The 15,982-nt window shown below is 36.6% G+C and overlaps 1 protein-coding gene across 4 annotated transcripts in view; it reads right to left on the minus strand.

Annotated features, from left to right (window-relative positions):
* The window catches only part of CRPPA (CDP-L-ribitol pyrophosphorylase A), a 125,476-nt gene that overhangs the window by 93,137 nt on the left and 16,357 nt on the right, over positions 1-15,982 (minus strand). For 3 of the 4 annotated variants that reach the window (XM_080383708.1, XM_080383706.1, XM_080383705.1), the window contains exon 3: positions 6,800-6,949. The exons of the other annotated variant lie outside the window; for it this stretch is intronic. In XM_080383708.1, coding sequence (XP_080239834.1) covers positions 6,800-6,949 — 150 coding nt within the window. The remainder of the gene's footprint in view (positions 1-6,799; positions 6,950-15,982) is intronic. 4 annotated transcript variants of the gene reach the window in all.

The raw sequence follows: 15,982 nt of genomic DNA on the forward strand, positions 1-15,982 counted from the left end.
AGACCATCCTCCTTCAATGAATATTCCTGCTTCCTGTTCCTTTTATTTCAACTTCATTGTTCTGATTAGCTAAATATAAAATTCCATAATCTACAAACAGTCTACTATCAACATATGATTAAACTAACTACATATGCAAGACAACTCCCCCCCAAAAATACTGTAGATTTGGTAAATTTTCCCAGGTACAGAAGATCTTGAGGCTAAGTGTAAAACAACATATACAAGATTACCAGGGGGAAAAAAAAATCGTGTATCACAATTGTTTTTTAAAATTAAGATTGATATAAACTTATCAGTCTATCTTTAAGTAGTGATCACATATTGCCATGCCATCCACATGTGAAGGATTCCTGCATAACAGCCTTCTAACATGTCCCACCCTTTCTTCAGCTGTGTGTAGCTCTTCCCTCTTACAAGGTACTTGGCTTCACTAGACTGGTCACATTGGTGAACACTTCTATTGTATCCTCATCATTCATGCTGACAACTCTCTAAACGTCATATCACCTTTGCTGGGCTTTTTGCTTATACCTCTGACACAGAAACTAGTCAGGACCTTCCGCATGCCACTCTTCTGCTTCCATCTTCATCTGTTTCTCTGCCAGATCAGGAAAGGCAAAGCTTTTTAATGGTTCCTGCTACCTTCCTTACTTTGGCAAATTTCAAATACACAATGCTTTGTTATATTTGGGTATTTCAGCCTTTGTATATCATGGTTGTGTTACTTCGTACACTAACATGACATGATACAACAAGATGCTTTGTGTTAAAGATAAAAGATCTCCGAGATCTCTGTGCATTTCACAATATGTCAGAGAGAGGTATTAGAAAAATCAGTCTCAGTCTACTCTGATTAAAGGACAAAGGTAGTCTACCTGACTTCCTGATACTCTAATTCCATAAAAGATACTGCTCCAGGGGAACACTTGACTTCTAGTAAGTGAAGTCTTCCCCCACCCCCACCCAGGCTTACAGGATCATACTTCATGTTTGCTCCTATTTAAATTAAAATGCTGAACAGAAACATGAAACTACCTTAAGCAAAAATGAACAAGTCTGGTCTAAGGAATTTATCCTTTATTTGCTATCTTTGGAAAGGGTGGATTTTCAATTAACACTTAAACTTTTCTGATTTCCCTTAGGGCTGACAAGAATAGAAAAGAAACATGCATTTCCAAGTATTAGGAATTTAATTCTTATTCACTTTAAAAAAAATTTCCAACTGGCTGGTTTTGTCCCAAGTAGGTTAGAACTGAAGTAAATCATGGCTTCTGCAATTTTACAATTTTTCCAGTTATTAGAGATTTGTATTTTTCATTTTAAAAGGTTTAACTTGTCCAGTACTAATATTTACTGAAGGTTAGTGGTATGGTTCAATACATTGTGCAGAAAACGAGAACTCATAAATTAGGACACACCAAAACTAATAGCAGCACCAATGCAATATTACGTTTATCCCTTTAACACGTTTATATGGCCTTTTACCCAACATCCCAAGGAAAAATCCATGCTAAGGTAAAGCATCCTGCTTGCAAGATACCACACACATTATAAATATATCTCTTTCTCCCCTTGCAGTTGTTTGCATCTGTCACTTGTCCACCTTGTGTGAAGTACTCATCACAGAAATAAAAGCTACAATTTTCATAAATTTTATAAATGTATAACTTCTTTAAATTTTACAAATTTGACAAATTGAAGGGCGTGAAAGCAGTGCTGTACTTCCTAAGAATATGAGGTAAGGAGGCATATATATGATGAGTCATACAGTAACACTCACAAGCATATGTAAGGAGGCCTGTACGATTCATCCTTTTCTCTCCTCAGGACCATCCCAACACCAAATTCCAAAGTCCTACTAGAAAGTGGATGTGTCAAAATACTTCACTGAAACAGAAGTAACCAGGTTTCCCATGCTTCATACAACCAACTGAACACAGAGACTTGCAACAGAAAGCATTAAGCAGCATTACATATAGGGGGTAGGTGCCTGTATCCTCCAAAATCCCATTATGCCTATTCATTTATTATAGCCTAGTGCTCTAACAACATAAAAGGCTTTGCTATTCTGACTTTGACTATCAAGATATCATTTTAGCTCCACTGGCTGTTGTGGGCTCTGAAAAGTTGCTCAATTTCAATATTGACTTTAAATGATTTTAGTCTGGTTTATGTGATGTTCAGTACAGGGGCCAAGAGGTATCCTGAATTAAAAATAAAATGTGTAACAATGTAACAGAAACTTTATAAACATTAAAATCAGCACCACTATTCTGCAGTGCAAGAAGCAGCTATTTCCTGAACAGTGGTCTTCTGATCCTTCTGCACTGGAGCCATTATCATTTGAGGCAGAATACTGAAAAGCTTTCCCTGAAGTACTGAAAAGCACCCCCACCTACCTGCTGCATCACAAAAAGGCCAACACAAAGAAGTCCCAATTCTTTCTTCACCAAGAAACAACAATGGCTCTCAAACTGCTTGCATTTCCCAAATAGAAAAGAAAAAATATGGAACGTCTGAAAGTCGGGGTTTTTTCTTCTCAAGCATACACACAGACATATCAATAAGGCTGCTTCCACCACTAACTGACACTAAAATTGATGCTAGCTGAAAAAGATCGAGATTATTTTTAAGGAAATATATTTATAAATCTATACTATTGTTTGAGTATGGTTAGAAAAAAATATTCAAAATTAACCATCAGAAGACCTAGCAGTATTCAGTACCTCACAATTTTTTCTTGATTGCTCTTCCCATTTCAGATTTATTTACTTCTCCGGGGATTAAAACCAAACAAACCAACCCTACTTTGCAAGCTTGGATGCCTAAAAATAGCGAAGTAGAAAGATGAAATAATTTCCCCATCAGGATCAAGAAACATTACGGAAGTGTGAGAGGACTGTCCCAAAGAACAGAAGATTTCAAGTTAATACACCTATTAAAATCAGATGTGACTAGTGGTTAACAAGAAACCCTTTTGAAAACACTATAATGCATGCACAGAACCTGATTCTTTCACAAAACCTGAACAAAAATTAGCAGCAGAAACTATTTCATAGCATAGTTCAGACGCAATGGATGGAATATTTAACACTGTTTCTAGGTAACTGACCAAACAGACTCTAAGTAGATGTCATATTTTTTTTTTTTTCCTTCCACAAAGTGGTTGCAATAAAGAACCCCAAAGCCAGGAAAATCACATTAAAAAAATAAAAGTACTGGGTTTTAATCCCTGAAAAGCCCTGTTGAAGGTGGCCTAAATATCAGATATGCAAGTGATGAAGAGTGTTTGTTTAATGAGCTCTCAAAGTCATTACAAAGACAACGGAGTGCATGCAATTTTGAGCAACAAAATTCTAGAAGTGTTCAACAGCACTACTATAAAGCTGGAAAGTTAATGGTTATGATATCAGAAGTCTTGATCATCACAGTTAAATCAGAAAGCAAGATGTATCTGAAGGAAGAAGAGCTGTTTGGAATATATATGTTCTAGGCAACAGAGAAAAGGTAAAAGTGAAAACTAAATTGAGATCCAGCACACAAAAACGAGATGCATCACTATTAAATGCATGCAAACAACCTGACAGTATGTCCTCAAAATCTGCGCTGGATTTTTTACACCAAATCTAAAGGGAATTCACTGCAGTAAACGTATATTTTGTGATAATATTGTAAACCAATCTTTGGCATTTGTTGTATCTGCTTCAATTCATTTTATGTACAAGACATATACTTTCCCCCCAATCATTACTATAACTTTTTAATCAAGCAAGAAAAAGTTTTCTAAGGAAATTACTTTTAATTTGATAAAGACCATACAACCTTATTTTTACATATTTTAATAGTGTTAATAGCTTATTCCTTTTGATGCCAAAAAGGCACAGAGTAACTGCTCAGAGATGAATTTTGTCTTTAAGCAGCAAAGGTATTTATTTCGTGCAACATTGGGGAGCTAGCCGATTCGCACCAGACAAACTAGCTCCAAATTTTTCAGTGAAAAGTTAGGTATTTTATACAGTTTTCCCTGAGAGGTTACACAACATCTTTACATAAATACTCATTTGATTTTGACACCCAATCATTCCATTCATAATAGGTGGGATCTAGGTGGAGTAAATCTTTAAATTTTCTTTGTTCAATGATTTCCTGACTTGATGGTCTCCTTATCTCCTTCAGGTGCCCACCTTATCTTTTCTAATTATTCAGAGCACATACCTTTCTCAACACAAACAGAGCATGACCCAGAGCACTGTACCAAACTCATCCTGACTAATCTTTTTTTTGTAAGACCTTGTTCTGTTTCACTTTCTAGCTCTAAATACATTCAAAACAGCAATAGAAGGAGAAAGAGCACTAGTCTGGTCTTTCCAGACAAGAGCAGCAAAAAAAGACTATAGACAACAAACCTGTAAGGATCAGACAGCTGACCTCTAATTGAATGTTGCAACTTAGTGGTTGAGATACTCACTGCTCTTACATTCACGAAAAGGCACACATCTGGACATCCAGAAGTAAACTCTTTAAATCTACCTACTCACATCAGATGATGCATTTAAATAGAGAGAGAGTTTGAAAGCAGTATTCCACATTACCCACAATGTAACTGAAAAGCCTACGTTATTTGAAGCAGTAATTCAAATCTGGACATTCAAAAATGGACAGTTTCTTTCTAAGGAATGCATGTTTGACTTGTTTTTCCCCACACTGCTGTTGCATAAAGGTCACAACTGTATAAAATACACAGGAGTGGGATCATGATCCCGTGCCAAATCAGCCAAAATTAATTCCATTCCCAGCTTTGTGAATGACCTGCAACATGAGTAAAAAAATATTTTATCTTTTTTTGATCATCTGTACGATGATACTTACATACTTCACCAGGTTGTTGTGGGAACTAATTATGGGTATGTTAGTATTTAGGAAGCATCATAAGCTGCATCCATTCCTGCAACAAAAATCTGTCTTACAGTAGCTTGACCAAGTTTTTCAGGACAACGATTATCTATCTTTTTTTATTTGTTTGTACAGTTCCCAGAACAATAGGGTCTTAATCCTTGACTTGGACAGTTAGAGACCATTGAAACATAAATAATTAGCAAACAATATGAGTTGAGAGGTTTAGTGAAGTGTTATCCTTCTGAGAGCTCCAAGGCACAGAGCATTTAAATGACCAGAATCTAGCCAATGCAAAGGGAACTGGGGACAAGGAACCATAGCCTTAGTTGCTTGCTAACAACTTTGGTGGTTTGTTCTTGAAAGAGGAGGGATACAAAAAAGACGACTGATGGAGTGCATATGTGAGAAGAGAACAGTATTCAGAGGAGCACAGGGACTGCAAATATAGTTGCCTTTTGAGCAAGGCATTTAGGGCAAAAGCTTTTTATGTATTTGCCAGCTCTACTGTATCTGCAAACTAAGAGCAAATGCAGAAGGAAAAAATAGGGGGCTGTTTTTGGTGGTTTTTTCGAGCAACACCACATAAACGTGCAATTTGCCAAGAGATACACCAACAAGGAAGAAACATTTGCAAAACCAACAGCAGCTGTTGTCTCTTGAGATGTGTTCTATAGATATATATGCTGCCTTTATCATTAGTATACCGACTACATTCAAGCCAGAATCTCACTTAGAAGTATCAGCTGTGTATTACCCCTATACACCAAGAACATCCCCGTGCTTCCCATTAGAACTAAAAAGATTGGAGCTAGTCCAATCACTTGAGTAGCTCTTCGTCTTGGATAACCCTTCATCTTCAGCATCTAAGAAGAGCTTCAAGTATCATGCATAAAGGGTATGACATGGAATTTGTGCCAACGTTTCTAAGTAAAACAATTACTGAACAATTAAGCAACTGTTTCTTCTTCATCGCCTGTCCACACATTCGTTCTGCTGGTGGTGACTTCTAAGCTACGTACTCTCTGAAGGTGGAGATCAGTAATTTGGGCTTGTTTACTCTGACTGATGGAAAGTATGACTGTCAGCATTACTGGAGTGAAAAATAATTCCAAGTCACAAATGAAGAAATGCTCTGCTTCCAGTCAGTCTCAAAGATACCTGGAGGACAGGCAATTTCCACAAGGTGATGAATGAAAAGGAAGTAGTACGCTGAGACGAAAGCCTGGAGTGTTTCCAGCAAACTGAATGCAGGGTGGGGCAAACAAAAGCAGTCTTCAAGAAGGATAAAGGCAAAAGAGTCAGGATTCAATATACTACCCACAATTTCTATTTTCTTAAATAAAGATTATGTTAAAGTAACATATTGGGAAAAAATTGGAGAATGACAACAGAGACTACATAAATATTATTTTCAGCCATTAATCTAAGCACGTGGAATACACATGCAACACCAAGCAAATCAAAGGCTTATTTACCTATATGTATCAAATTAATATTATCCCAATATTTTAAAAGTCTATATCGCATCATATTATTGTATGTCATTATTACACTGTGCATCCAAAACTGATACTCTTAGTCAACAATAAATACTTAATACATACCTAACTTTAAACACATTAACCCACTCATTTAAGTAACCTATTTAATGTGCAATAAAAATTAAAAGCAAATCTGTCTTTCCAATAGCTTAGACTCCTCGCTCCCTCTTGTATTTGGCAGTTTGATAATTGGAAAACTTGAACAGATCAGAATTATAAAGCATTTTCATCAAAAGACTACAGAAAATACTCATACAGTTGTATGTGATCTGAAATAGATGCTGAATCTCTACTTTTGAAAGAAGTTTTTTTTAAATAAAGTAAATGGAAAAAGGTCTTAGAAAGTTTCAAAGTCTTGCCTGTTGGTATGCTTCGTAGATTATATCAAACAAGAAAGCCTGAGGCATTTCACTCGCTCTGTACCTCGCACGTTCCAGTGAGTGGTCTAAACAGCCATCTGCAGTAGAGGCAATAACAGTGGAAACTAGAGGACGAATTGCTCCTGCTGCCTGTGGAACAAAATACACAGAAGCCTAAATGTTATATATATTAATGTATATCAGAGCTGCAGTCAAAAAAGAGCTTTAAAATACATTTTCTACTTACTTATCTTTTATATATCTAATAATGTATACGTCATACTACTTTGTATGAGACTTTTAACATTAATATAGCAATGGAAGACTGCATAAGTATACACACTGAGGACCAATTTACAAAACAAACCAACTTAAGCCCTTCATAAACACCTACTGCAAATACATGTACAGATCTGAGATGTTTGTTTTCCAGACTTTTTTTCTACATGCATATTAAGCAGTTTCTGTGAGGACAGTTCTAGGCCTATTCAGATATCAAACAGCAAGAGACACACCTGAGTTGACAGTCCACAACACCTATTGCTTTCACAGATTTCAGTTCAGCCAAACTGTTCAGAAATAAGCAACAAGAACAGTTTCAGAAAATTGAGCTTGTTCTTCCATGCTGAATTCAACACCTGAAATACTAAGCAACCACACTTATCAGTGAAATCACTGGGAACACAGTATATACATCAGAAAGTATTCAGTATCCAGCAGCACTGTGCCCCCAAACAGGTATTTAGACACTTGTATTTCAGTTTTGGTTTTGCTTAGATCTGAAACCAATTAAACATATATCTCTGATCTTTTTACCTATATGTAGTATTAAAAACCTATGGCATCTCTGAAACAGAACTGTCCTAGCTGGTTTTAGTCATTTTGATACCTGAAAGTTACCCATGATTCAAACAACACTTATCAAATGCTCACATGAACTTTATAGGAGGATAACTGGGACAAGAGCTGTCCATGTAATAATGAAGAAAAGGATGCACTGACAGAACACGGCTTATCAAGTTCACAGGGCAAAAAGCATGCTCCCTAACACCACCAACCACTGGGAATGGCATCTTTACACTACACTGTTTATTATCTATTTTTATGAATAATAATGAGTAAATTATGCTTTTCAAAACATTCAGAATTAACCAACATCTTAAATCAGTATATCTAGAAAAACACTCCCAATGGTGAATTCTAACAGTTTTCACTGCAGCTTTGACACAGGAAAAAAAAAATAGGTCAACTCACATAAATTAAGAGCACTGTTACTGTTTATTTCATTTATCTTCTGTTGGCAAATTCTGGCCAACATATGAGTCCTGTCCACTCTTACAAGATTCTTGACCTCAGGTAAGCATACAACGGCAGAATGAGACACTAAAAGTGAGCCCAAAGTTTTTTTCCTCTCAGAAGAGAAAGAACTTCTTGTCTTCCCTCTGCCTTTCATACTACTGAACAATAAAACAAAGAGGAATGCAGTCAGTGTGTTGAGCACTTTATGAGCTCTAAAATACAGCTTCTTAATTCATTCTTTTACAGAATGAGGACAGAGATGTGAACCAGTTTCTCATGCCCAAAGAGTACTGATATGCATGAACTACCAGGCAGGGAGTTGGGAAAGAAGAGATTCAAAAGATTCATATGACAAGAAATACCTGAACCACTTTCTCAAAATCTGAAAAGCACCTTTTCTTTCCAATATGTGGAAAGAGATACCTATATAAAACCCTACATGGCGCAAAATACTATCATCCAAAGGCAAATCATGGTACAGAAAAATCAGTGAGAACCATGAAATCATAAAACTGTCTGTACAGGATCTTGAGAGGTCACCTAGTCCATCTTTCTGTTCTAGTCAAGATCCTTTACTTCTGTAACAGAAAAGACAAACTGACAGAACTAAACATCACTATAATTTCAGTAATAAATTTACTCCTCATTTAATACATTGATATAACAGATGTACTTTGAGGAAAAGCTGTGCATAAGCAGAAGTAGAGAGACTAAACTATCTGCAACTTCTCCCCTCTCTATTTCCTATGATTCTAGGACATAGATTATTACCTCTGTGTGTCCCAGCTGCTGGGCATTTGGACTATGTTATTTGCTCTGCCGTCATATTTTAATTGGTCACACACACACAAAAAAAATTATAAAATTAGAAGGTCATGGGAAAAGAGATGGAGTAGCATGCTAGCCACAGCTTTTCTGCTATTAGTTAAGTCTATTTGAAATTTTTGATTCTGAACAGTTACCATTCTAGAAAATCAGTTAGCAAAAGAGGATTTCTTAGGCTGATCCAATATTTTATTACAGTTTTTAGCAATCATGTCATGTTACATTTTAAGCACAAAACAGGCCCAGAGAATACAATGTGACTTGCATAACCAAATCTCAGAAGTAAAACACGCACTCTGAGGAACAAAAAACCAAACTGCAATTCTAAATAAAATTGAAATACTCAAAATTATATTCTTAAAAGAGCTCTGAAACACATTGTTTTCTTGACATCTGGTTTATTGCACAATAAAAATTTATGAATGTCTGTATCTTTGTGACAATACTGAACCACATCTCCTGCCTTGCTGAGGCCTAGCTCTTCCAGAAGATTCAAGGAAGATCTAATTTCTAACAAATCCAAACATGTCAATTTTTTAAAATCCCCAATTAACTTTTTGATTAACTGAAAGCTTCATGGCACCTAAAATTTAACAAATCGCGTTTTCAAGCAACTACAGTTTTGCTTTACGTTTACCACAGAACTGAGCCCGATGTGGCAGACTGTCTTACCTGCCCTCCCTCCGTTCCAAGGAGGGATCACAAGTTAGGCACAAAAAGCAGCGAGTCCACTCAAACTACACCTGACACTGAAAAAATGAAGTTTGATACAAGGAATAAGAGTTATGGCTGACTTCTGATCATGTGAGGGAGAGAAATTCTGTGTACGCAGTAACTTGATTTTTTAAGAACTCCGCTTTTATTGCGAAAAAGGACAACTCTGTCCATGCCTGCTCTACGCTCTGATAGCGGAACGCAGCGCTCTAGTGCTTACTAAAGCCAGGAAGTTTCCACTTCACAGAAAACCTTCACATGATCAGCCGCTGAGGCCACAGGCTGTGGATTAGAGCGTACTCTCTGAGGCGCAGCACTGAGCTGAAACCTTACAATCCTAAAACAAGATACAGCAACCGGCTGGTTGTTCGGCTCAGTCCTGGCGCTCCTTTCTGCAGGACCTTTCTCTGCCTCAGCACACACACTAGCTCCCTCAGCCACATGATGTGACCCACCACAGGGGTGAGTTTACCACCTCAGTGACACAAGAACTGCATTGGTTCCTGAGGCCACTTTCTGACTGGGGGAAGCTGGGATCAAGCAAAGGAAAATACCGGCCTGTGTATGCCCTGCTTTTCATATGGGACAAGAGAGCTGGGTCCCTAATGCAGGAAACGCTGTATCTGCAGCGCTTCTGGCAGCATCCTCTAGCTGGCATACATCAACACAGCTGCCAAACCCAAGCTGGCTTACACGGACCTCACTGCACGTCCAAAATTGGCTCACGGGTAACTTCATTCATGGTGTCAACCCAATAATATCTGGCATGTAAAAACAGAAGAACTGAGCTGTGAATTTTGTTCTCACATGCAGGCCAAATAGGGGCAGAGTTTAAGATTTATGGCTTGTTCTACACTATTTCCTTCTGGTTAGCACAAACATCCTCCCTACTCAGCACAAAGCTTTTTCTCAATTCCACTCCTAGCAGTCTTCCAATGAACTGAAGGGGGAATTTAGGTACTTACGACAGGGCTACAGACTACATTTTTTTTTAGTTCAGAAGCTTAAACATTAGTGCACAGTAAGGCAAGTAATACAATGAGGTACTACTGTATCCAAAGGAGCTTTTTCCCCTGATGACTGTGGGGTGTAAATGAAGAACATAATCATTCAGCTAGTCTACATCTACTCAGTTACAACACCAAATATTTTATTCTTTGCAAAGAATTTCCATGTTGGTTTTCTGGTTATAAATCAGCAACAAAGAACTATTTCCATATTAGTAAAGAAAGTATATACTGAGTATCAGGTATTCAAATTTTATTTGTTTTAGTTTGAGAAGCTTCAACTTGCTATTTATGTCAGGAATGTAGAGGTATTTGGCCTGGCTCTCAGGCAAGAGGTTCAGACATGAATTAAAAAAAAAAATAAAAAATTATAACCTAGAACTGTCCACATTTAAAATTGTAAGTACTTGTTGATGTCATTATAGTTTTACAGATCTTTTTTACACTTTGAATTAACCTACCACAAAATACAAATCCTGTGTGTCTAAAGCAAGTGCCTGGGTCTTATATTAACATTTCCATACTCAGAGTACTTATCTTCCAATTTCTAATAATTTTGACTCAGATTTGCTTTCAAAATCATACACAAAGTGCATCATACACCCTTCCTGAATGTGAAGTGGATAGTTAATGGATAGTTAAACTGAATTTCTTTAAAGGTCCACTTTACAGCCTTACAAGCCACTCCACTTGAAACACAGTCAAGAACTGCTTTTGGTGAAACTGGCATGTCCAGGAAATACATACACTTCTTTTCCCCATTTTTGCATATTTTGTTAAATAAATTCATTAAAGTATCAAAACTTCTGTAGGCAAGGTCTATAAATATTTCATAGCATAACAGACATTGAAACAAATACTGCTAACTTAAGTTTCTTTTGCAGACAAAATACTGGAACAAAAAACATCCTTTTATTCTATCATTTCCTTAAAACAGTCCTAAAATGACCTGAGAACGCAGAATTCCATCAACTTCAGCAGAAGTGACAGACTGGTATCTCTTGGAAGTAAGCTTATCAATCCATCTGCTGAAATCTGAACCAGCCTCTAGATGCTTTTAGAAACAACAGGTGTCTTGTATAACACATTTTAAATAGCAAAAATTAAAAACATTTACAAAAGGTTCTCAGTTTTGTATTCTTTTTTTGCATAACTGCCTAGACTATAGCATACGTTCAAGGTGTAAAGACTCAACGGTGACTGGAGAAAAAAAAAAAAAAGTACAAGATTACTTACATCATGCAGGTCAGTATAATAGGGTATCATTAGTATTTTCAATAGATTCAAGGCATACTAATCTACTAAATAGTAGCACTGTGTCATTCTCGTTTTACCATACTTTTACTCTGACAAGAAATTGTTTAGATGCATGTAATCAGTGAATGCATAACCAGAGTGTGTTGTAAGATCAGACAACACAGTTCAAGGGGAGTAAAATCCAAGCAGTATTGATGAACCTTTCATTACAACATGAAGGTCAAATGCTTAGGCCACAGAAGCCTACACACAATATAGCAACCTGGATAACACAATGCAGTAGACCTTTTTACTGAATATTCCTAAAACCTGAAAATCCTCATTTTATTCGGAAAAAAAAAGAAAAAAAAAAGAAACCATTAAAATTTCCAGATAGATTAGGGAGGGAAATGAAGCTTTTATCACAAGCAAGAAATTATCCAGGTTACAAATACCCCCAACACACAGTGCATTATGCAGCTGAGACCAACATTCCACATCTAGAATACAACCTACCACAAACAAGTTATCAAATATCCAGAAGCAAAAAAAAAGCATGAAAAACCAACACATCCACATCATCACTGATCTGACCATTTTTAGTAGCCAGATTTGCAACAGAACAACGAATGCTAAATGGCTGCAAAGCTTAACAAGTTGAATGATACGGACCAGGAAGAGAAAAAAAAAATTGCAGTGTCACAAAGTCCTTACAAAAAAATACCACAACTACAATTCCTTTTGTTTTACAACAGTGTGGCAACAAGCTCAGACAACCACAGATCCTGCAGGCTGGCATACTAAAAAAAAGTATGCTATGTCTTTGGTACGCCCTTGTCCCCAGTAGGCCCCAAGTACTGACGCAGACCCACAGAGTTCCCTTACACAGCCGATTTGCAACCCTGAACTTCAAGTCAGTGGCAATCACAGCCTAAAACTTTGGAGTCTAGTCCTAAATAAGCAGACTTGCCCATCCTTCTAGCATGACTCCCTTCTAGTTTTTACACCAATACTTTTCTTCTCCATTCATGGCCTTTATCTCCCCTTTTCTATCTTCTCAGCTGTCTAGTAGCATTAAGTAAACGTACATTTTGTATTCCAATCATCCTAACTGCATCAGATTCAATGTTTTCAATTTACTTAGGAATAATTCTGATGTCAAACACATACAAGCATAGCTTATGAGTGCTATCTTTAAAAGAACACCCCTATTCTCATGTTTTTACATGTTTTCAATATTCAAATTTATTAATGTGAATTCTTTAATCAGAGTTGTTTTCAACTCTGACAAGCAAAATAGTACTGAACAAAGACTCCCAAATTATTTTTTCTAAGGCAGGGTGACTAAATTAACTTGACTTTCACATATACAATGGAAATAAAAGTATATTAGAAATATTTTCATCACTTCAAAGCAGCTGATTTCTTTGAAACTGTGTCTGGAGATTGTGGGGCTAGCCACACTTAGCAGGACAAATACATCCATCTTGGAACTCCATTAAAGTCAATTTTGTAGAGGTGAATTTGGTAAATGTACAAACAATTTTGTCTTGCTTTTCCATGAAAACAAGGATTGCATTAGGACACTGCTCATCTCCATAAAAGTAACAATGTTAATTTAGACAACCTAGGTATCTAACAGTTTAAAAATATGTCCTGGAATGTTTTTTATTAGGTGAAAGATTATTTATATGTTACCAAACACTACCATCTCTTAAGGATTTCATTCTAAATGAGGTCTGGCTATGAACCAGCAAAAGAAGCTCAGAATAACTATGATTAATTTCTTCTCGTTTTATTCTATCAAACTGTTTCCACATGTTACTACAGGGAAAGTATTCTTTTACACAAACTACTTACCATGAATGGCATTCACAGCCATCTACAGTATGAAAAAAATACAGAAATAAACACAGTATCTGTGATGCATGAAACGGGTAGAAACATGCATTTCTTCTATTCAGACATCTGCACTCAACCAATTGTATCTATAGTAATAAACATGCTTCAACCATACTCAGTAATTGACATTTAAGTTGGAAGAATTGTCTCTAGTGAAAGATTTCTTATTTCAAATTTATCAATCAGAATCCTCAAAGCAAAATTAAAAAACTCAATTATAAGATTAAAATATTTCATATATTTAAGAGAATGATCTTTTCAAATCTTTTATATTATAAATCCGAAGGGGAGAATTTCTAATAAGACAAAGTCATACAACCATCTTTGTAAAATAAAACAATTAGAGAATTTCTTTCAATGCACATTCAAGGTACTGCATTGAAATATTGCATCTTTATTTCTTACTTTTTTTCTTTTCCTTTTCTGCATTTTGTATCTAGCTGCTGTCTAGGACTACATTTTATCCTCCCTATAACCAGAAGTAATATATGAGAAGTTTTATGATTCTGCTGCAGAGATGGAAATATTTCCTCCTCCAACCTACATAAATCCTGGCAAAACAATTTTTTTTGGATCGAAAAGATTGGGGTACAGACAAAGTAACACAAAGTACAGGCTACCACTCCTATACAGAAGTACAGTTGATAACTACAATTTGGCTATATGTGCAAAGTTTTCTAAACTTAGGTGCGAACAAATGTTCAAGCCCAAACTAGCCAAACTTCCAAACCAAACTGATTGAAGCCTTCACATAAACCACACAGTTATAACGTCATGCTGCACCCAGAACCCACCTACTCGCCACAGCAAGGCAAAGCAGCAGTCTGGCTGCATGGGTTCAACTTAAACCTGTCACCATCCACCCCCACAACTCCTTCTGTTAATGTCACGTCCAAAAGACAACCCCAAACAGTACCTCAGCTGCACGTTTCTCTTGAAGGACCAGATATGGCATGCAGTCAGGGCTACAGGACAACCAGGATGACTCAGTAAAGAATAGCAGACCACAATAAAGGTAGAGCTACTCTCATTGTCATGCAAAAACACAAATTTGAGTCCACGCTATATCACACTTTCACCCACACTCACACCCAGACTCTACCATGTAGCTGTGGTGGGGACAGGATGCCTTCTACTCTATTTCTTCTACTGACAAGTAAAATCTGCAGCCTGGGTTGTGTATCCAACTAGAAATTTGCTTCTGGATCTTTGATTCTCATTAGTGAGATACCCACTAAAATTTCTTCTGTGTAGGCAGTATCACCAACCAGTCTAATTCCAGCTATCTTGACATATTTGTACTGGCAGCTTTTAATTGCCCAAGGACAGCACTGGTTGAAACGTTAAACAAGCCTTGTCTAACACAGATATTAAAACTAATAATCAGCCAGACAAAAAGAAAGTTAATTAGAACAGATGTAAGGAGTTTTGAACACTATGAAAAAAAGCCTTGTATGCTAAACTTCACCTAACTTCCTTAAAGTCTGCTTATCCAGCTGGCTACAAGCAACAGTCGAACTCGCTAGAATTGGGCACATGTTAATCTTAAACCAACACCAGGAAGGAAGAAGTTATAATTGTGTTTATTCCTAGCTGCAAAAGAGGGGATGTTTAATCAGAAATTTAATATACACTTTGATCCAATGTTAATGACCTGACACTATGTTGTACATTGAACTGACTTCAAAGACACAGAATGCCTTAAACAAACGTAATGTATATTTATGACACTGTTTAAGAAAAAGAAAACATTTCTTCTAATGAGGTCACCTTTATCAGAACATACTATCTGAGTAACTGGGGATAGTACATGTATATCAAGACATGTCAGAGCCCCAATTTGCTACAGCAAACGCAAGACGATTACTGAAAACAGAAACTGTTGCTCAAAAATTAAGACTGCACATTTTTACTTTACATTTCTATTCTTCGTATTTAAAGCATTTACCTCTAAGCATCAGTATAAGTACCATTTTGATCTAATAGACAACATGCTAAATTCTACATGTTGTTCTGTGAAAAAAAGTAAGATTTCTCATAGAAAATCAGAAAGTTTCCCCTCAAAAAGACAGAACAATAGGAATATGCAACTGAAAATACATATATAAGGTAGAGGAAGAAAGCAGAACCAAACTCAGCATATCACAGGCTGCGATTTTTCAACACCAGAACTGAAAACAAGCTCAACATACTGAACGTG

This window comes from Falco punctatus (genome assembly GCF_963210335.1).
Source record: "Falco punctatus genome assembly, chromosome: 4".
NCBI classification, from domain to species: Eukaryota; Metazoa; Chordata; class Aves; order Falconiformes; family Falconidae; genus Falco; species Falco punctatus.